General features: G+C 41.8%; 1 protein-coding gene and 1 long non-coding RNA gene across 4 annotated transcripts; one reads left to right on the forward strand and one right to left on the reverse strand.

The window, feature by feature from the left end:
• The first annotated feature begins 3,780 nt into the window (after positions 1 to 3,780).
• Positions 3,781 to 5,305, forward strand: LOC133467119 (uncharacterized). Its single transcript, XR_009785143.1, has 3 exons — positions 3,781 to 3,976; positions 4,047 to 4,220; positions 5,238 to 5,305. It is a non-coding gene; the product is annotated as an uncharacterized LOC133467119 (long non-coding RNA).
• Positions 5,306 to 5,635: 330 nt separating this feature from the next.
• ap2b1 (adaptor related protein complex 2 subunit beta 1) lies at positions 5,636 to 21,200 on the reverse strand. Of its 3 annotated transcripts, none has more exons than XM_061751604.1 (22): positions 21,053 to 21,200; positions 18,949 to 19,003; positions 18,729 to 18,834; positions 18,389 to 18,524; positions 17,424 to 17,669; positions 17,068 to 17,258; positions 16,596 to 16,817; positions 16,394 to 16,514; positions 16,189 to 16,284; positions 15,618 to 15,733; positions 15,346 to 15,511; positions 15,068 to 15,166; positions 14,374 to 14,633; positions 14,103 to 14,295; positions 12,089 to 12,130; positions 11,449 to 11,604; positions 10,356 to 10,501; positions 10,132 to 10,261; positions 9,965 to 10,049; positions 8,817 to 8,903; positions 7,505 to 7,659; positions 5,636 to 6,936 (listed from the first exon to the last, which is right to left on the reverse strand). In XM_061751604.1, exons 2-22 carry the CDS (start codon positions 18,983 to 18,985, stop codon positions 6,862 to 6,864), a joined length of 2,865 nt encoding a protein of 954 aa, XP_061607588.1. In that variant the 5' UTR covers positions 18,986 to 19,003; positions 21,053 to 21,200; the 3' UTR covers positions 5,636 to 6,861. The 3 variants fall into 3 exon arrangements, with proteins under 3 accessions (XP_061607588.1, XP_061607587.1, XP_061607589.1); XM_061751603.1 differs by lacking the exon at positions 21,053 to 21,200 and adding an exon at positions 19,783 to 20,004; XM_061751605.1 differs by lacking the exons at positions 12,089 to 12,130; positions 21,053 to 21,200 and adding an exon at positions 19,783 to 20,007.
• Between the last annotated feature and the right edge of the window lie 67 nt (positions 21,201 to 21,267).

Raw genomic sequence — 21,267 nt, forward strand, 5'->3', positions numbered from 1 at the left:
GCTGCAATATTTGTAACAAATTTTCATCAACCAATTAAACAATTAAAAAATGAAAAGATTCTAAATGTATATGTATATTGTGTATCTAAATAACATCATTCATTCTCATTTTTTATTTATTTACAACAACAATGTAATTAACATTTTATTTAATTAATCAATTAATTAAAGTAAATTTTTATTTAGAATTTTGTTTAATAATTCAATCAAATCTTAATTTTGTTTGTAGTTAATTTAATTTGAATTAAATAAATACCATACAAATAAAATTAATTAATTAAACAAATTCAATGAATACAAAATGTTAAATATATATATATATATATATGTGTGTGTGTGTGTGTAAAGTCAATTATACACATGTTTTTATTCACAATAAATAAATTAAGGAGATAAATGCATAAAAATAAATTTTAATTAATCAACTCTGGGAGAAAATGCTGAATCAATGCAAAAAATATTACAGGATTCATAAAAATGAAAAGTTACATTAAATAATCAATTACATTTGCAAAAAATACATACATTTTAAATATATGCAATATTTTGATGAAAATAAATCATTTCTAATAAATATATTACAATTAAATATATACAAAATACACCATTATTTTTTAAATGATGCACTTATTTTAATTAAATATTCATAAAATAAATGTTAAATGCATATGCAAAACTGCCCATTTGACCATTTTTAAAAAATTATTTACCATGAATCAATTCAACAATTATTTAATGAGATAAATGCATAAATAAATGAATGCATACTGCGCAGCTTTAGTTAACCAATTTTAGGGGGGGGGGGGGGGGGGAAGCGGGTAAATCAATGCAACAAATATTACAGGGCTGTAAAATGTTCCCGGATTAAAGTAGAGAGCTCAGCATGAGAGGGTACAATTACGTCACGCAACGCCGTGTCACTTAGAAGCACGTGGGACGAACGCCTCCCTTGCAAAGTAGGCGTTAGAAAGGTGTGCAAACCGCACCCGGAACTCAACGCCAAAGCCCCTCATGCACCCTCAAGCCACTCAACTAAAGAATGCATGTGCCCACGCGTGACGCCAGATGCGCATGGGCCAGGCGCGCACACCTCCGGCTGAGGGGCAGGGGGGGCGTGTCGCAAGGCTACCCCACCACGCCGGCCCTCTCGCTGCGGCACTCGTCCAAAAAATAATGGTGACTGTCGTTTTCGCTTTATGCATATTCAAAAAGCATGCAATTGTTTGTCTGTTCATTTTTACCACCGTTGGGCCCCCCCTCAAGAGATGAATTCTGGTAACAAAAAAAATTGCCTTTTGCTTGCAAAGCTGAGGAAGCTAATGACAAAAGGTAAGTGTCGAGTATAAGTTCACACTGATGCTCATGTTGCAGTTTAAATGTGAAAAGTTCTACGTTTAAACCAGGGGCGTCGCTAGGTTCTGGCGTTTGCCCTCAGCAGTCCTGTCCCCCCCAGCCCCCACCCCCCACCCCACCCCCACAGATACAGCATTAGACCATGAGAATGAGAAAACATAGCAAATCTTAGCCCAAATCATACGACACACTACGTCTCGGGCAAACAGGGCTGCCGTGGCAAAAATTCCAACTGAACTGAACATTGTGTTCAAAGTACCAACGCATTGCAGGACACGGCAAAGCCGAGAGGCCCCGAGCGCGGGCCATGGAACCAGCGGTACGAAAATGAGGTCCGGAGCCGACAAGACGCGCTGTCTCAGGTCGGGCCGAGTGCTCCTCTGTGAACCTTCTCGCAGCTCGGAGACAGATGTCTGGGTCACGAGAGCCAAGAGGAAAGTAGAGGAAGACGCTAAGTCTCGAATCAGGAAGAAAAGGACATTTTGTGAGGTTACCGAGGACGACGAGGACTCTTCGTGCACCTCCGGTGACAACGGTGGGTGCAGTAGCTTCGAACTCTTGTCGTCCATGCGCATTCTTCATTGACACCGTTTCACCTACAAAACATTTTAACAGTGGGAATAATGTACAGCATGTGGTTATCTTCTAGCGAGTCTGCAAATTCCTGAAGTGGATGCAGAAGCGGGAGGCCACCTGGAGAACGATGGAGAGGAACCGAGCGTCCACCCGAAAAAGATGAAACCCAGCGGTGATGACGTCTCAGGGGTTCGCTGGGGTTAGTGTAACTTTTTTTGTACAAAGATAAGAACCCATATACGCGTGGCAAAAAAAAAAAAAAGTTAGACAGACGGGTGGTTATAAAAACAGCTAGACAAGATGGATAACTGTACAGAAACAGATGTTTGGATGGATTGATAAGTGGACGGACAAGAGATTCACAGTAACAACAATGAGACAGAAAGACAAGTCACTAGTCAGATGGGCAGATAACGAGAGCAGATGAATAGACCAACACAAATGGACAGATTATGAGATGGAAAGTCATCATGTCCATCCAGCCGACGCCAAACCGTACCGATACAGTATATTTTACAGTAACACGTAACTATATTTATTTTAGTTGCATTTTTTTGGTATGAAAAACAAATAAAGTGATGGATTTATCAGTCAACTCAAGCAAGACATCTTTTTCTTGCTGTTTAGCTGAACTGGACCTTAAATACGTGCAGGAGAGGCTGCTGGCTGAAGGAGGCTGTGGATCCGTCTTTGCCGGCTACCGCAAAGTGGACAATTTCCCAGTGAGTATTACACAAGTGAGTATTATATATCTACAAACAATGCTGCTTACAAGAATCTCCAAATGGCCTACATGTATTCAAGACTCTTTAGTTGAGAGAGTGGATCAAAATTTGTTCTCTGCAGGTGGCCATCAAGCACATCCCAAAAGAGAACAATATCAATTTTCAGGTAACCCACACCTTTGTGGAATTGTTTTATGGATCAATGAAGCTACTCACCTTGCATGTGATGTTCAGAAACATAAGGACAGGATCAACATGTCCTCGGAGGTGGCAGTTATGAAGAAGCTTGCCAAAGACTTGCCCGAGGGCCGCTCGCCGTACGTCACGCTGTTGGACTGGTACAACCTGGGCCAGAAGCTCATTCTGGTGATGGAGAGGCCCGTTCCTGCTGAGGACCTTACCGAGTACGTTAGCAAGAAAGGAGGGTGTCTCGACGAGAGCGAAGCTAAGGTACGCTAGAAGGGGATCTTTGCTAATGTCGGCCTTTGGCCACAAACATAAGATTCAGGACAAGGCGATCTGTGTTTCATGGGAGATTGCCAAATAGACAAGTTGAAGGACAGACGCTTGTCCAGATAGACGGACAGCTATGAGATGTCCCAAACAAAATCTACTCTTTAGCATAGATGGAAAGACACACCGATACAGACCAAAAGACAGAAAGACATATTAATGATGTACAGAGACAGATGGATGGATGGATTGGCAGACTAGACCAACGGACAGATAGAATGATTGAAAGATGGATAGATGGGTAGACAGATAGATTGGATGGAGACTGATGGACGGGTAGGCATACGGAAGGAGAGAGACACATAGATGGACATTGGTCGAATAATGGAGAGGCAGATGGTCGTACAGATTAACGGAGATGGATGAACTGACCAAAAGACTGTCGGACAGAAAAACGGGTTGTCGTACAAGTAGACTACCCGTCCTTCGGTCAATACGTACTGATAGATTGACCGAAAAACGGCAGCTGGAACGTTGGACAGACGGGCAGATAGGTAGCTGGTAAGACCAGCAGACGGTTCTACAGACTGTCCACCCTTCATACAGATAGACTCACAAAGACAAAGACAAAGACAGACATTTGTACAAGACAGAGTCCATCAGTAGTCGCATGGTGTTTATTTCACAGGTTATACTGAAACAGTTGCTGGATGTGGCTCAAAACCTTCAGGAGAAGCGCATCTTCCACCGCGACATCAAGACTGAAAACATTCTTATCGAGAACACTCCCGACGGGCTTCATGTACGCATCATCGACTTTGGCCTAAGCTGCTTCACCAAGAAAAGATCGCTCTACAGACTGTTTTTCGGTAAGATTTGAGACTTTGACTTGCACCTTTAAACAGATGCCTTTGCGTGATTGTACCCTTGGCGTCCCAGGAACTCCTTCTCTGGAGCCCCCCGAATGGCTACGCCATCGTTGGTACCGGCCGGGCCCGACCACCGCGTGGCAAATCGGGACGGTGCTCTTTGAAATCCTTCACGATGATGTGGACTTTCAAACAGAAGGGTTCCTCAGGGAGGAGATAAAAATCAGCAACACATTTTCAGACGGTAAGGAACACATCGAAAAAAGAATCTTGAGTTCTGTCGTAATGCTAAGAATGAAATCTCGCTGCTACAGTCGTTAATACCCTATTGATCAGGTTTTTAGTCCAAAGTTTGAGCAAGAACAGTGATACGCAGGGGGCATCCGCCTTCGAATACACCTGATACTCCCGCCAAAGACGCATAATTGTTGTATCTACTTTCCCCACCCATTTCGGGTACAATTTACACTAACAGTCAAAGGTTTGGACAGTTAATCATTCAATGGATTTCACCTTTTGACTGCTAATGTATACAGAACAGGGCCACAGGAAGAAAAAAAAATAAAAAATAAAATTATTTTTTATATCTTAAGAGGTTTGAAAAAATGTATATACATATTAAAAAAAATCTAAAGGCTGAAAAATATATTTAATAATAAAATCTAAGACTGAATGATAAAATATTCATATTTTAAATATTTTAAATTGAATAAACAGAATCTTGCTGAAAAATAATAAAGGAATTTATTTAAGATAAAAGAAATTCTTAAAAAGGCTGACAAAAATAAAAATAGCAACAACAAAAAATTACAATTGAAACATTTAAAGTAACTAAAAAGGGTGTGAATTAAAAAAAATGAATAAATAAAATAAGAGAATTTGGGGTTCACTTAGCCAAGTGGATTTTTTTTCCAGGATCTGAATCCGGGCTCCAGCCTTCCTGTGTGGAGTTTGTATGTTCTCCCCATGCTTGCGTGGATTTTCTCAGCGTACTCCAGCTTCCTTTAGCATTCTGCAAAAATGCTTTCTGGGTTATCGGAAGACTCTAAATTGTCCTTGTGTGAATAGTTGTTTGTTCATATGTGCCCTGAGATTGGCTGGCGACCAGTCCAGGGTGTGTTCCCCGCCTCTCACCCAAAGTCAGCTGGAATAAGCTCCAGCTCACTTGCCACCATTGAGGACAAGTACTATAGAAATTGGATGGATGCTCTTTTTAAGCTTGAAAGTGCTTAATTGCTCTCTCCACATTTGTCGTACTAAGATTGTCGGGATTTCCTGCAGAAGAGTCTGACTGCAGCACCTGAAGAACGGCCCACCTTGAAAGAGCTGCGGCATCACCGGTGGCTCAGATAACACTGGAAGCATCATCACGGTAAGATGTTTTATATTTTGTGGGGGTTAATTTTGTTATTTTAAGGCAGACAATAACAGTTTGAGTCGAAGTTTCAGTGAATTCACCCCTGTAATGTGTCTTTGCTTCAGACTGCCAGGATGAAAGAAGTCACCAAATTGACAGCTTTAAGATTGAATCAAATAAAAAACAAAAAACGTAAATACCACAAAGTGAGGATTCCTGTCCCCGTACCATCCAAATAAAAAAAAAAGTTGTTTTTTCACACTTAAAATTTTTTTTTTTCAACTTCTATTGACCACAGCATGCATGGTGGTGAAATTTTATTGATATCAGAAGTGGTGCAATAACAAATCATTTGTTACAGCGAAAAATGTATGAAATAACATTCTTTAGCATGTTTATGGGAGTGCAGCTAAATATGCATAAAAATCCAGAAATCCAGAGAAAATCCACAACAAGGGGTAAAAGTGTACATTTACATAATCCCACAAACACAAATGATACACTCACACATCCGTTTCTACTAGAAATTGGCTTAATTGTATTATCATGTAAAGGGTAATGCCATGGAAGTTTATACCGACACAAAAGACATCATCGCTAATCTACACAAGGCTCTTGGTCATTTCCACCCGAAGCGTCAACCGTTGAGGGTCATATCAGCGGTAGCTATAGTCAAAATAAAACAATGAAAATTGGCATTTCACAAGTGAATGCTTGGTCCTGCAAGTTTGCTTTAACTGAGGTGCAAAAGGTTAGAACTGGCTCGACAACAGAGCGAAGACAATGAAGAATTAATGGAAAGCACTGCAACCAAAAGGCTAGCATGAAAGGAGGTAGATGAACAGTCAATGGGATTTGTGTTTTTTTTGTTTTGTTTTGTTTTGTTTTTTTAAGCAGACTACATGCTTTCAATAGTGGGATGACTAGAAAACTGGCAAGCAACTTTTGGTAAGAAACCACACTGAATTTACAGTTGTAATCGTGCACTGGTATGCTGGAAAAGGTCCATTATATTTAGCTTTAGAGTGACAGTGCTCTAATTATTTGGTTATGAACTAAAACACCAGCTTAACGGGAAATGCTAACTCATCCAAAAAGATAGCTGAGGTGACAAAGATGGAGTGGTATTAAATCTTGTGCGCTTAAATCTTGAGTTTGAATTTTTTTTTTAAATAGTCGGTTGTATAAAAAAATAAATAGGCCTAGATGTGTAGGGGAAAAAAATGGAATTTCTCTATTGAGTAAACTTGCACTTTGATCAGTCACAACATTAAGACGTTTAAGAATGGAATGATTGACACGTTTGCTGTCCAAACTGCCAATAACATTTGTTCCCATTTAAACTTATTGTGAAGGAAGCTGTAATGTGAGTGTCTAACCGTGAACACAATGACTACACATCTGCATTAACAACTATATAACATTTACCTATTTTTTTTTTAGTTTACTGGGAGGAAATGTAGGCCTGGCCTCCGTTTGAAGCAGAAATGTAACACTGCCGTTGGATGGCGGGAGTGAAGCGAACCGCTCAGTTCTTCAGCACGGCGTCGTACGTCTGGTACACGTACTGAGAGACCTCAGGGGCCCGACACTTGAGGGACAGCTGCAGGACCAGCCAGGAAACAAAATTACATTCTTTAATGCCACACAGTCACTATTAAAAAACAAACAAAACAAAACAAAAGTCCACACACCTTAACCTATCCCGAATATTTTTTCCCCCAAATTTCTTTGTAGTCACATGTTACAGCACAAGCCATGATCCGCAGATAACTTAAACAACAGAGGGATCTCATTGTTCAAAGGTATAAGGAGGCTAGGAAAGAATTTCCAAAGTATTAGATATACCATGGAACACAGTGAAGAAAGTTGTCATCAATATGGCACAAAAGTGAGTAACAATTGGACGTTCCTCCAAAATTGGTGAAAAAACTGGTCAGGGAGGCTGCTAAGAGGCTGAAAAACAGTGAAGGAGGTGCAGGAATGTCTGGCAAGTACTGGATTTCCAGTTTATGTGACAATCTCCAGTCTTTTTCATGTGTGGTGTACGATGGCAAGCCTTACAGTCCGTGCTTGCACAAAACCTTCAGGCTTCTGATTTATAAAAACAAAATCTGGCATTTGAACGGGTGTGTAGACTTTTTCTATCCTCTGCAAAGATGATACTGTACCGTGTAGTTGGGGTTGCCTGGCTGGATGCGCAGCTCAGCCAGGATCCAGATACCATTGGTAAGTTTGAGGGACTGGTAGAGCATATCCTGACCCTCTACGTTCCGCTTAGCGATGGTGTAGATGTTGTTGTTCTGTAGTTTGCCTGACACCGTGTCTGCAGGAGTAGGATTTTTTGTTATACAATAAAAAATTAATTGGCGGGGGGGGGTTATACTACATTGTACTACACTGGAACCTCTGAAGTCGAATGTTGACATCCAACTGTCGGTGTACCTTACTTGGGCTTAGATCAGCGAGGATCAATGGTTAAACTTTAGCTTTTTATTTGGCTTTTTTAATATAAATCGGTAAGGTGATCCAGCAAATTTTTCAAGTTGCACAAAATTTCAGATCAAAATAACTGACCAAAGTTTTTGGAAAGTTGTGGAGCGTACCAAAGTAAAATAAATAGATCGGATTGTTTTAAATTCAACTTTTTGATGTGAGAAAGTTTCTCAAGTTAGAATGAGAAACAAGTTTTTTTTTGTTTTTCCCCCCCCATGTGCCTTTAGGGGTTCGATACAGCACATTTAAAAAAAAGCTAATTTCAATTATACCAAAATAATTAAATCGATACAGCACAATTGTTTCAAATGTTAAGATACAGTGCACACCCACTATTTGTTGGGGATAGGAACCGAGCCCTGCTGCAAATAGTGAAATTGTAACGGCAAAGTGGAAAGGAATATATAAGACATCATCACCATATGGCGATGTCATGGGAGAAATTATTTAAAAATCAAATTGCAAGTCAACGAGCGTCTCGGCATGGATTGTGTTCGACCTCATAAGTTCCACTTTACACGCCCCACGTCAAACACAAAAGGACCTAGGAATTAATGTAAACTTTGCTACCAACAACACATCTACGAGGAAAAGGGTGATGGGGATTCGCTCAAATTGGAGGTCCTAAGGAACCTACTGGACAACTCACATGGGCGAGCAGCTATTCTGTAATGTATAAAAATATCAGTATGATCAAAAGAGGTTGATGATTCCTTCAGGTAGAAGAGATTGTGATGTATCCTATCAGACAAGCATGTGGGTGGACACAGAAAACAAACAAAGTGAGGACTTTGAGTCAGTCAGATTTGGAGCTTAACTCATTCACTGCCAGCCCTCCCAGTTCACATGGATATCTCACTTCAAAAGCCGTCAATGGCAGTGAAGGAGGGCTTGGCCCCTCATGTCCTATGCTGTACAGCTGCTTGAAAAGCACATTTTATTGGGTCTTGAGTGTCACTTTAAGCCACTACTGTTTGTGGGACCTACCTGCATTTAGGTGGCACTCCTTTATCTGGTACTGCAGCTCATTTTCATTGGGAATGTCTTTCCAGGTGGCAAGGAACACCTGCCGCTCTAAGGATGGAAAAAAGACATGCTTGAGAACTTTTGTGAAAGTTGTGCAGGATATCAAAATAACTCATCAATACAGGATTTTTTAAAACTGGATTTTTAAGTTGTGAAGGGTACCAAAAATAGCGATCAATTGAAATTCTTAAAAAAAAAATGTTTCTAAAGTTCTGATAGTTACCAAAATAATTCACTACCAATTTAAAGCTGACCTCAATTTTAAAGTTGTACCAAAATAACTGATCAATACGGACTTTAAAAAATAAATAAATGAACTTTAGAATTTTTGAAGGGTACCAAAATAACTGATCAATACAGAAAATTGTGGAAACTGCTTTTTTTGTAGTTGTCTATGGTACCAAAATAACTGATCGACAGAGGTGACACCGACTCCGGGGTGGAATATTCCTTTTGCCAAACTGATCAGAAGTAAATTTTCGTTATATATTATATATATTTATGTTTTCGTTATATAAACTGAATGCTATCAGACAGTCTTGACCTAAATGCGCAGGCGCCACTGTTTACATACTTGAAAACATGGCAGCTTCCTACCAGAGTTGGTCTGCGACAGAGTTGTTTTTAACTACTTGTAACTTGTTTTTAATCAAGCTGTTCGTTAAAAGTGTAAAACCAATCGCAACTACTGCACTAAATGGACGACTGACCCCCATCTTGATAAATCATGTGATGTTTACCATGATCTGCACGTCACAGCGTCTGCAAAACGGCTGTTCTGATTGAACGTAGTGACCCATGGAAACGCTAGATCGGAATAGATCACATCACACGTAAACAATTGACCAGAGATCTTCAATCGGAATGATTTCAATCAGAATGACGAAAATGTCTGCAGATGAACCCGGCTGCTGATCGACAATATTTTTATTTTATTTTATTTTTTTAAGATTGTGTGGGTAGTTTAATGAATGTAGCCCTATGCGAGCTATGGTGGCAAAATAACTTAGAACTTTTTCTTTTTTGTGAAAGCTACCCAGATAACTAATCTAGACTGCATATTTTTGGGGAAAATAAAGCAATTACATGTTATGGGGACAACAACAAACCCATTTTTCCATCTTCAACAAAGAATATGTTGAGAGGGATGAGGACGCTGTAGTAGAATACGTCTATATTGTTCTTCACAGCCACCTGTGTACAAAGCAGAAAACTGCATTATAGTATGTAAAATCCTGTCTGGTTTATTAATTGTCAATGGGATGCATTTCTGTACCTGGAGATTGTTAAGAGGGTCCATTTTCATAACTGGCCCAATGGTGTTAATGGGCAAAGAGACGTCGATGCCCTGGCTGGGCATCAGCGGAGTGTGAATGGGTAGCGGGCTGGTCGGAATCATCCCAAAGCTGTACCCACAAATATGCACAAATCATTATGCAAATCATTTGCATCTACAGTGGGGGGTTCAACTAGGAACACAGAGCCAGAGCGCTTATTGACCTATTCTTGTTGAACTGGATGGCGAAGTCTGTCATGTGCTGCAGGGCCTTGTTGGTGAAGGTCATGTCCATGTACATGTGGCCCTGGCGCCGAGAGAAGGTTCCGGAGATCTCCAGTCCCTTGGCTTTAACCGCAGGCAACCACACCTGGGAAAAGGTCCCGGTGTAAATGGTCAAAAAGTCATTCTCATCAAAAGTCATAATTTTCATTATTTTATTTCTAAATGATTTTTGTCTTCATACACCACAAGGGAAAATGCAATCATTTTATGCAGTGTACCTTTGCTAGCCACTCTCCAAATGCTTTAGAGACCTTGGAAATTTAGGTACAGGTAATCTGTGTAAAATAGCTGCAAAATCATGAGGTTAAATGCCCGGTGAAACCTCAAATTATGCTGAGAAAAACGCTACTAAATGACAGTATCACTCTGCAAACAACTTCCTCTTCAGTCTTTCAGGCTTCTCAAGAGTGAGTAGTTTGACTTCATATTCGTTTTCTTACACAGTGCTCCTTTTTATTGTATTATGATAGTGATTAGGGCTGCAGCTATTGGACATTTTAAGACTAGTCTACTGATTATCCTGTCGATAAATCGGATAACAATAGATTTTGCATTATAGTAATGTGCATGTAAGTTATAGGTATTTTTTGTCCAATTGAGGTCACTCTCCTCAGGTTCTACTGTAGTATCTGACTGAGTGTGTATAGCCTGGTGAGTGACGTGCGTCGGCGAAAGAGTGTACAGTTGGCTGGCTGTTAACTAGCTAATCCAACTGAACAAATGAATTCACGAAAAATTGTGATGCACTTTGGCACATCTATCAGCTATTCATCAAAAAGCTAAAAAAAAAAGGGTAAATTTAAAAGAATGATTTTATAGTTGAGCATGTATTCTTCAGCGTAATACTTAGCAGACAAATATGATTACTTTTACTTTGGTACTGAGTTCTGCCTTGACTTTACAATAGTTTAATGGATAGAGAAACACTGTGCACAGTTAACAGTCCTAAATCCCACAAATTACTGACTGACTGAATTCTGCATAAAATCTCTCTACTCTGATGTAATCACAGTTGAGTGTTTTCAAACTCACAGCTTTCGGGGCCACGTAGCCTCCGGATGTGATTGCCATGCCTGTGGAGAGCTCAAACAAGTCGTTGAGGCCGCTGTTGCTGACGGCCGGCGGCGCCGGAGTGGGTGAAGGAGCAAAAGCGCTCGGAACGGATGAGGGGATGAAGTTCTGGCCCACCTGAAGCAACAACATCACAGCAGGAGTAGATTGGGGTGAATTGGGCAAATTTCACTCAGCGTCACTAACACGGCGGTGAGAAAAGTGCTATGAAGCTGAGAAGAATCACATAAAAAGCTCATGCAAATATTCTGCAGGTTACCAAAGCCCTTATGAGAAGAAGAGATGAGCAAAGTAAAATGAGAGGCAGGTGCGACGTTTTAGCACATTAAGCATGTTTGCAATCCGGGAAATGTCATCAGAAAATACTAAAACTAATAGTTGTAATTATGTGTCGATCATCTGCCTCAAAGCTCTCTAAATGTCAACATCCATGTATATCGTGACCACAACAGAGGTCATATTGCCTCACAACGGGCCAAAACGTACAAAGTGTTAACACAGCTAGCGTCTAGCTGAAATCGTAGAGAGGAAGGCGATTAGTGGGTTTGGAAGTGCGGGAGCATGCAGTGCGCGGGTAGCGAAACAAGGGGCTTGGACTTACAGCTGGACTTCCCCCAACACCGCCGCCCAGGTCTCCCCCCAGCTACAGGAGAAAGAGAGAGACAGACAGAGAGAGTGTGAGAGAGAGAGAGAGAGAGAGAGAGAGAGAGAGAGAGAGCGAGAGAGAGGAGCCCCCCCCCCCAAAAAAAAAACAACCAAACATGACAGACCACACACAAAGAGACTTTTCTTAGCAAATGCAAGCCATCAAGAGACTTCACTTAATTCTGGAAAAAAAAACCTTGAAAAGTGAAGAAAGAAAAAAAAATATTGTTTAAAAGTGGAAAATGTTAATAAAAATGTCTTCTTAGTGCTGTAAGACGCAGTTCATTGAAAAATGCATGAAGTGTATTTCTGCACAATGTGGCCACTTATTTACAACATTTCTATAAAACAAACACTTAACAGTATCTTTTACAATATACTGTATGTGTACAGTGCCATGAAAAGAGTACCGGCCCACTTCTCCAATTATTCTACCTTTTTGAAACTGAGAGCTACTTCTTGGGTACTGATGCGAAGTGCTACCAGTTTGATACACACTTCTGAAATAACAAATATGCTGAAATGACCTTTGATCACATGTTATAAATAGTTAATGATTCATTTATGTGAAGACACTGATCATGTTAGTGATTTCTCACAATAATTAGGAGAAATAAAAATCAATATCCAACACTATTTCTATAAATCTCTGCCAGTGTTTACATTTTCAAATGATCACATCTACAACATTCATTGGAGATCAAAATGTCCCAGCACTAGTGCGCTATTTTTAGAACAGCCCCTTGAGCTACTCATGGGTTCTTGGGTACAAAGTGGTGCCGGCGGGCACCACGTTGGTTACCCTCGTCTTACATGGATGATGCACCCGACAACCATTTGGGGCACTATTTGAAGAAATACGGCTGTTCATTTACTGTATATACTTGTGGACTTAAGTGTTAAAAAAATTATATTTACAATAAATAATGTATCTTTGTTCCTCTATTTATGCCAGTGAGGGATAGTGACAGACAGAACAAATTCATGGTCTTCTATTAGATGGCAGGAAGTAAATACAGTAATTAATATATCCACTTTTTGTGACATTTTTGTTTGTTTGTGTTCCGTGAGATTTTTCAATTGTAAAATATGTTCCTTGGCTCCATAAAGATTGGAAATCACTGCTCTAGTCAGATCGTGTATTCTAATCAGTCAGGTCAAACCAACATGACATGACAGAAATAATGGGTGCTAACTTACTTTAATTAAATTACTTTATTTTTAATTAAATTACTTCTCCCACACCGAACCTTTAGAGCATGATTTGACAGAACGGCGGCATGTTTACGTCCAACAGTTTGTGCTAGCAGTAGCTTGCTAGGCTACATAGCATTTTAGTGCCTGCTAGTGAGCCGTATCGTATTAAAAGTACGTGAACATACCTCAAGCAAGCCTTAAACGAACGTCCTCTCCTGTCCTGAGCACCGGTGACCACCAACACACGTTTCCCCCCATTTTGTCCTTATAATGCCGTCGGCACGGTAACGAGTGTATCCGGTCGCATTTGAGTTGACAAGATAAAGCCCAATGATCGTAAAAAACGGGATGCGGTGGTATCGGAATACAAGATTGTATTGCAGTAGTCTGACAGTGCAATCGTGAAAGAGCAAATTTGTCTTGTACTTTGAGTCGGGCATTACGTGTTGCCTGTCTCAGACGTGTTGTCTGTCCCATACATTTTTTTTTTTTTTTTTTTTAAATAACTTCATTGGGCGTCAGATATTTACAGTACTACGTCAAAAGACATGCGACAAGGCTAAAAATAAACTAGCTTTTGTATTAAAATATATTGTGCATGCGGCGACGCGGAGTAAATGTCTTTTGCAGAGCCAATCAATGATGTCATTGATCGGATCGGCAAATTATGACATTAAAGCAGATCACCATAAAATGCTATATATCGGCCAATACCGATAAAATCGGTGTAAAGTCTATTTATTATGCTTTTAAAGGTTGTCGTCAAAACACACCAAGCTGTCCAGACCACCTCCCAGAAGGTCCACAGCACCCATCTGCATGGAGGAGACCTGGGGCACGTTGACAGGAGGGCCCAGGTCTAAGTTGAGAAGGTCGCCCAGCAGATCGCCCTGGCTGGGGATGACGTGCGGCTGGTCCATGGGGGCCACTGGCCCGCCGCTCACCGGACTCTCCCCTGTGTCAATGCTGTCAAACGGTACACGAGAGTGAGAGAAATGTGCAAGTATACCGGTGAGTGTATGTGCCCGGACAATCTGTCTGCACCTGCTATGCTGGACAGGGAGGTGTTTGCGGTGGATTCCGTGGCTGCCCTCCACAAAGGCACTTGGTGGTTTGTGATAGACGGACGCCAGAGAGCCGATGTGGCAGATGAGCTCGTCCAGCAGGGTGGGCTCGATCAGATCCGTCTCCTCGGAGATGAGGGGCTTCTCGGACAGCACCACTTCCTTGGCGGTCACTGGGTCTGTGGACAGCAGGCGCCAATAGATGTAGCCTCTGTCACGCAAGTCTGGGTTGTCGGAGTCCTGTAGAGGATGACGCAGTCAACCAATGGATTTAGTGCAGGAGAGAAGTTGTGGTAAAATACGGGGGGGGGGAGTCCAGCTCCTTTCCCACAACGGCAACCTAACCCAAATTTGTATGTACCTTAGTCGGAACGCGATGGAGTCTTCATCACTAAACTATCCTAATGCAGTAGTAAATTCACAATTATAGTAAACAATTGTCTAAGAATCGCTTCTAAGCCATAAATATAGATCATAAGTTGTCGTAGTATAAGTACGCTGGTAGCTGTGCATGCCTTCTTGCGCAACGTGACCACCTATTCTTATATTGCTGCTATTTGTAACCTCAAAACCGTTGTCAGTACCGTTGTAAACTGAGGACCCGGTTCAGTCACGGGGAGGAGAAAGCAAAGGGAAAAACTGTAAATTAAAGAGCTCCTGGGGGTGTTTTTAACCTGAGTGGCCAGGCTGAGGACCTGCTGCACCAACTCCTGAGTCTCAGACGGCTTCTTCAGGAAGAGCTTGACGATGGCGGTCAGCAGAGTGAGCTGCACCTGCAAGCCAAACACGCACATTGTTCATGTCCACATTTTCCTCTCCAAACACTGGTGACATCCTACTTTTAACACGTTGATGGGACAAAGTGTTTAGTAAAACGGGAATTGACTGTTTCTGTGCTGATTTGTGAACATGAGGGAAAAGCACATACAGTATAGGAAAGACAAAAGCGTACCTGGGTGCTCTCATCGTGGAAGCCCTCAAGGAAGCTCTCAAGCAGCTCATCGGCATTGTCGATCCTCTCGGCGTACTCGCCGACGATCCAGATCATGGCGGCGCGAGCGTCGGGCTCGTCCAGAGAGTCCAGATTCTCACACAGGGTAGCAATGATGCTCTCGTACCTGGAACAAGTTGGGCCTCTCAGGAGTCTGACACTCTAGTAACTGGGACATTACAGCTTCATTGACGTTTAGATTCGTTGTTGTTAGAGAGGGAAAAGACACATACTTGTTGGGGTACTTGCGGAAGATGTCCCTGATGACCACAATGGCCTCCTGCACCACGTAGTTGACTTTGGTCTGGATGAGGTCCAGCAGGGTGCTGACACAGCGCTCTGCCGATTGCTGGGATGGTTCACAACAAAGACAGGAAGACATCACCATAGTGAAAGCTTTACAAAATTTGTCTGTGTGTCTCATCCTGAGGACTGGCATGGAGACTGTGATTGTGGATTTCAGTGTTAGATTGTCCTCTTAATTATATTGGGGACTCTCAATTATATTTGATTATTTAACACCATTCAGTTATATTCGATCATTAACAGCCTCCCCTCAGTTCTATTTATTTAACGTCTCGCCTCGATTATCAGATTTTTCAATGCCTTCCCTCAGTTATGCGATCACCTAATCGAAGTGGTGCCTCTCTATGGTGGCTGTATTTATCTTCACTAGACCTGATACCCCAATCTGCTGAAAAGTATTAGTGATTAGAAAAATACCTGGTCCTCTCTAAAGTTATGTAAACACAGTAAAAGCTTCCACCCATTATTTGAAGCAATACGTAATGTCTTATGTCATACCTCCACTTTAATGGCACAGCGGCCAATGGCGCGCACAGCCTTGCGCACAAAGTCAACGTCCACCTCTGTGGCGTACTCCTTCAACTCAGCCAGGACCTGTAAAGCACCAAACATGAACAATACAACTATCAACTGTAATTTTTCAAAGTGAGGACAAGCACACTTGTAACAAAAGGTCCTCTGAGGCATGTTTTGTGTAACACACCTGAGCAATGTTTGCCTGTGATGCCAAGCGGATCATGATGTCCAGTTTCTCCAGCTTCACATATATAGGATCGTTGTATTTGACGAAGAACACTTTGATTTCCTGCTTCAGGATCTCAGGCCTGCACAAAAACACATGATTCAAGTGTCAAAAGGTGACACTGTTGTTTTATTCACAAGCAGGTTAAGTTCCACACACGGACCTTTTCTGGACTATGAGGTTGATGTTCCTCAGCGCCACGTACTGGACTTCGGGCTCGCCGGAGAGCAAGGTGACGAGCGGCGGTGAGAGCTTCTTCAGCAGGGTGTTGTAGTAGTCTGAGTCTTTTGGCAGCAGCTCCAAGAACTTCATCAGTACCTTGACGGCGGACAGGACCACCGCGGAGTTGGCGTGTGACAGCCGCGGCGTGACGCGCTCGCAAATGCTTTGGAGGGAGAGAAAAATTTGAGAGAATAAGTTAAAATCAGAATCAGTTTTTTTGTGTGGTTTATTGTGCCCCAAAACTGTGAACACTTCTTGTCAGCCAATTGACGGCAATGTGGCGATATTGAGAGTTCACGTGTAACTGGAAGAGCGCATTAAACTTTGCATCACAAATATTGTAAATCATGTTGAAGATGCTATGAGGTGAACAGTAGCTACAGTGATGTGGCCCGCGATGAAAAACGAGTTACCTTTGGGCCTCACGCTCATCTTTGGGGTTGTAGTTGGACAGACAGTCCAAGATGAAGATCTGGCCCCACTCGGTGCACTCGTTGAGGGCCGTCAGCAGCTTGTTAATGTTCTGGGGGTTGAGGTCCAGCAGGTTGCTGTTGGGGTGAGACTCGCTGATCTCGGACAGGGCGGCAACCGCATTGGCAACAACCTCAAAGGGACGTGAGGAAATACCCAGCTGTTAATCTTTAGTGTTCGTGTTTGAACAATAGCCTCAATTAACTCAGACAGACAATTATACTTACTACCATTTTCTCAACTATTTGAGGGAGGCATCTGTTTGTCTTAAGTGGATCTCGGACGGCAGGTCACCTACCATGGGATTGGAGTCAGCGATGAGATCCCTCAGCGAGTCCAAGAAGCCCTGGTCCTCCACCATTTGGGCGTTGATGTCGTGAAGTTTGGCCACGCACACCGCAGCCGTCTTCCTCACATATGGGTCCTCGTCCTTCAGGCATTTCCTCAGCGGCTCGCACAGGTACTCTGTGATCTTGTCCACCCGGATGCAGCCCATGGTGCGGACAGCCAAGGCCCGGATGAGCGGGTTGGGGTCCTCGCAGTCCTAGAAGGCAGCACGAGAATCGTAATCAGCGGGAATATTCCCACTGTGGCCAAAAAGGAATATTAGGATCTATCAAAGTATTTCAAATGTATGGGGATTAATTGAAGTTGAATCTGGTACAACTCAATGTACTCAATATGTGGTGATATTACACATCCATCCATCTGTCCTCGTTAGCTTGAGCCTATCCCAGCTGACTGACCCTGAACTGGATGACAGAAACAAAGACAAACAACCACTCACACTTACACCTATGGACAATTTAGATTCTCAACAAATTAGACTCACATGCATGTTTTTGGAATGTGGGAGGAAGCAAAGGGAGAATACGTAAACTTCAGGCAGGAAGTCCTTGAGCAGAGATTCGAACAAGGACCCTCAGAACTGTGAGGCAGACATTCTAACAAATACCGCAACATGCTATCATGGTCAGTACGATATTATGGTCAGTTATCCATATCGAAACAGTACCACAGGAAACTATAAAAATTAAAAAAAAGTTTTTTTTTTTGAATAAAAAAAAAAAAAAAGGCTTCATTCAAAGCACCATTTGGAAAACAAGGCTGAAAACAAGGCTCTCCCGTATTTATTTCTCGAGGACTAATTTAATCTCAGCGCAGACTGAGGGCGCCACGAAAACATAGTGCTGCAGCAAAGTAGAGACTGTGGACTATAATACTGCGTCCCCAGCTAAGGCACAGCGACGGGGGTGAGCTTGCCTTGACGAAGCTGTTGACGGCCATAATGGCCATGTCCGGCTGGCTCTTGGCGTAGTTCATCAAGTAGAGGTACACCAACTTCTTCAGCTCCAGGTTGTCGGTCTGCATGCAGTTGACCACATCTGGGAACAAAGAGCTGTAAAGAGACTTGGTCAAAATGTATCCCTGAAGCTTTAATTGTGTTGTTGTTTCTTTTCTTTTTTTTTTTTTTGGTAATCTGGCTGTAGTTAAGGCTGATAATAATTAATTGATAAACTCACTTAATTGCCCACCCCTAGTTGTAGCTCTGTTGACTAATTTGATTGTACGTTGTTACCCGAGTTTGATTATACGTTGTTACCTGACATCCTTGCCAACTGTCATTGCAGCAATGACTTTCTTGACAGCCTCCTTTCGCTTCTCCTTCTTCTCATTGTTCAGCTCCGCCTTCAGCTCGAAGATCTCCCCTGCAAGAGCACAAATTAGGTCAATTTCAAATTGACTTCCCGTTGGTGTGAATAAATTGTTTTCAAATAACGCTTTCACACCGACAATGGGTTTTTCGATACTTTTGTACTCACCTTTTTTGTTTGTTGTAAAATATTTGGAGTCCGTCATGATTGTGGTTCGTGTAGTCTGCAGAAGAACAACAGAACATTCAACACCACTGGCAAAAGCTGCTCTGGGGATTCCTTGCTTACAAATACACTTGCTCGATCTCATCTATTCAGTCGAAAGTCACTCTGTATAGCAAATGAGGACAAATACTTTGTTACTGTACTTAAGTAGAATTTATTTTTCAGTATTTTTACTTTGAGTATTTAATTTTCTGATGACTTTTAATGGTATGGTAGCATTTACTGTCCGTCCTCAATATATGTGTGACATACCACTGTCACAAAAAACACTACCAAAAAAAACCAAAAAAAAAACAAAGACATAAAACATCCATTCATACATAGCTTTGTTGTATGAAGCGGTTATAGATGAGGTCTGGAGGTTCCCTTCAACTGTTGTTCATATATGTTGCAATCACACTCCCTTTTAATCCCTACATTTGTCAACAGATAAATGTACTTTCTGCTCCTTACTAGTTAAAATTTTCCACCTCTGCGGATGACAACACATAAAAAAAACATTTTTTAAATGTAGAGAGCAGTGAAGTTAATTGCAGTTGAGATCTTGGGGACTCATAGGACAAGAGAGTAACATGAACGCCAATGACGCAACAGATTCGGGGAAGCAAGATATTCCACAGCCTAATTTAATTTAAGATAATGTTTTTTTTGTTATTGTCTGCTCCAAGAATTATTTGTGGGGCTCTATGCCATCCTAAAAAACATTAGCTACTGGCGTTAAATAATTTTCCATCTAATCTGAAAAAACATATGCAGGAAAGGTGTATTTTCTTTTACCTTTAGCATTTTTGGTTAGTTAGTTCCCAACAGGGCGGCACGGTGCCGACTGGTTAGAGCGTCAGCCTCACAGTTCTGAGTTGATTGACCCGGGTTCAATCCCCAGCCCCGCCTGTGGGGAGTTTGCATGTTCTCCCCGTGCCTGCGTGGGTTTTCTCCGGGCACTCCGGTTTCCTCCCACATCCCAAAAACATGCATTAATTGGAGACTCTAAATTGCCCGTAGGTGTGACTGTGAGTGCGAATGGTTGTTTGTTTGTATGTGCCCTGCGATTGGCTGGCAACCAGTTCAGGGTGTACTCCGCCTCCTGACCGATGACAGCTGGGATAGGCTCCAGCACGCCCGCGACCCTAGTGAGGAGAAGCGGCTCAGAAAATGGATGGATGGATGGATAGTTCCCAACATTAGCAAAGCTGTATGCAGATGTTGTTTTGATAGATTAGCAGCCTGAGCCTTCCAGCTTTTTTTCCCCTTCTCAGTAAGAGCACTGTAGAAGTTAAGTGTCTTTTCATTGTGCTAAATTATCAAAATTGGTATCGTTTACAATTGACAGTAAAAATGTACCTTGACTTTTCTACTTTTCAGTCTGTGCTCTTTTACTATGTAAATCAAGTTAAATCAGTACTTTTACTTTCCCCATTCTTTATTTTTTTAACACATGTATCCGTACTTCTACTTAAGCACAGAATGTGAGAACTTTTGTCACCTGTGCTATAACGGCAACATTTTAGACCCAGCTCTTGTATTCCAATCTCATTTGGTGTACCTAACGAATTGTCCAGAGAGACTACAGAGCTTGTTCCGCCTATTTTCTATCGACGTAGCATCTTCAAGTCTTTCACACTAACGCTTAGTTCGTCGTTATTTATTCGTTTATCTTTAGGAGTATGCCAAATCAGCTAATAGTGCGTATGTGGATGTGATGAGGTTTAGTAAAAGCGCGCCTGAAAAGCTCACCCAGATGTTCGCTAACGCTAACTGGCTAACTAGCTGGTCGTATGCTAATCGAATTCTCCCGTCTGGCAATACTAACAAACAATCAAATTGTGATTAAAAAAAAAAAAGTCCTTTATATCGTCGGTGTTATTGATACCGTTATTAAAGCATTAATATGCCACCAAAACAGTAACGACAGACTCGGCCCAGTTTCCATTGCGGTTGATAAGACAGCATAGCTTGGTCACGACTACGTTCACGGACGTAGAAAAAAACAAAACAAATACAACAGTAATGTTGTGCACATCGTGACAAAGTGACACCATCTACATACCGAATTGAGTGTACAGACTAGCTGAAATCTTTTGGTTGGTGCAGGACGAAGGTTGGTCCCTTGCCCAGTCGGGGGAAGATGGAGAATCTGTAATGGATGAAACGTTCATGGACCATTTTCCTGTTGTGCTGGACTGCAATGGAATGCGATAAGTAGCGCTCCAAAATCACTACATTGAATACAATTGCGGATCTTAATCGGGCCTTAATTTATAT

This window comes from Phyllopteryx taeniolatus, chromosome 17, assembly GCF_024500385.1.
Source record: "Phyllopteryx taeniolatus isolate TA_2022b chromosome 17, UOR_Ptae_1.2, whole genome shotgun sequence".
In the NCBI taxonomy this organism is placed as follows: domain Eukaryota; kingdom Metazoa; phylum Chordata; class Actinopteri; order Syngnathiformes; family Syngnathidae; genus Phyllopteryx; species Phyllopteryx taeniolatus.

Coding starts and splice junctions, on each gene's coding strand:
- ap2b1 (XM_061751603.1), bottom strand. Junction 16,818..17,067: donor GATGAGCGTGAGGCCCAAAG/GTAACTCGTTTT, acceptor CTCCCTCCAAAG/CATTTGCGAGCGCGTCACGC. Junction 10,502..11,448: donor GCTACGTGGCCCCGAAAGCT/GTGAGTTTGAAA, acceptor ACCTTTTCCCAG/GTGTGGTTGCCTGCGGTTAA.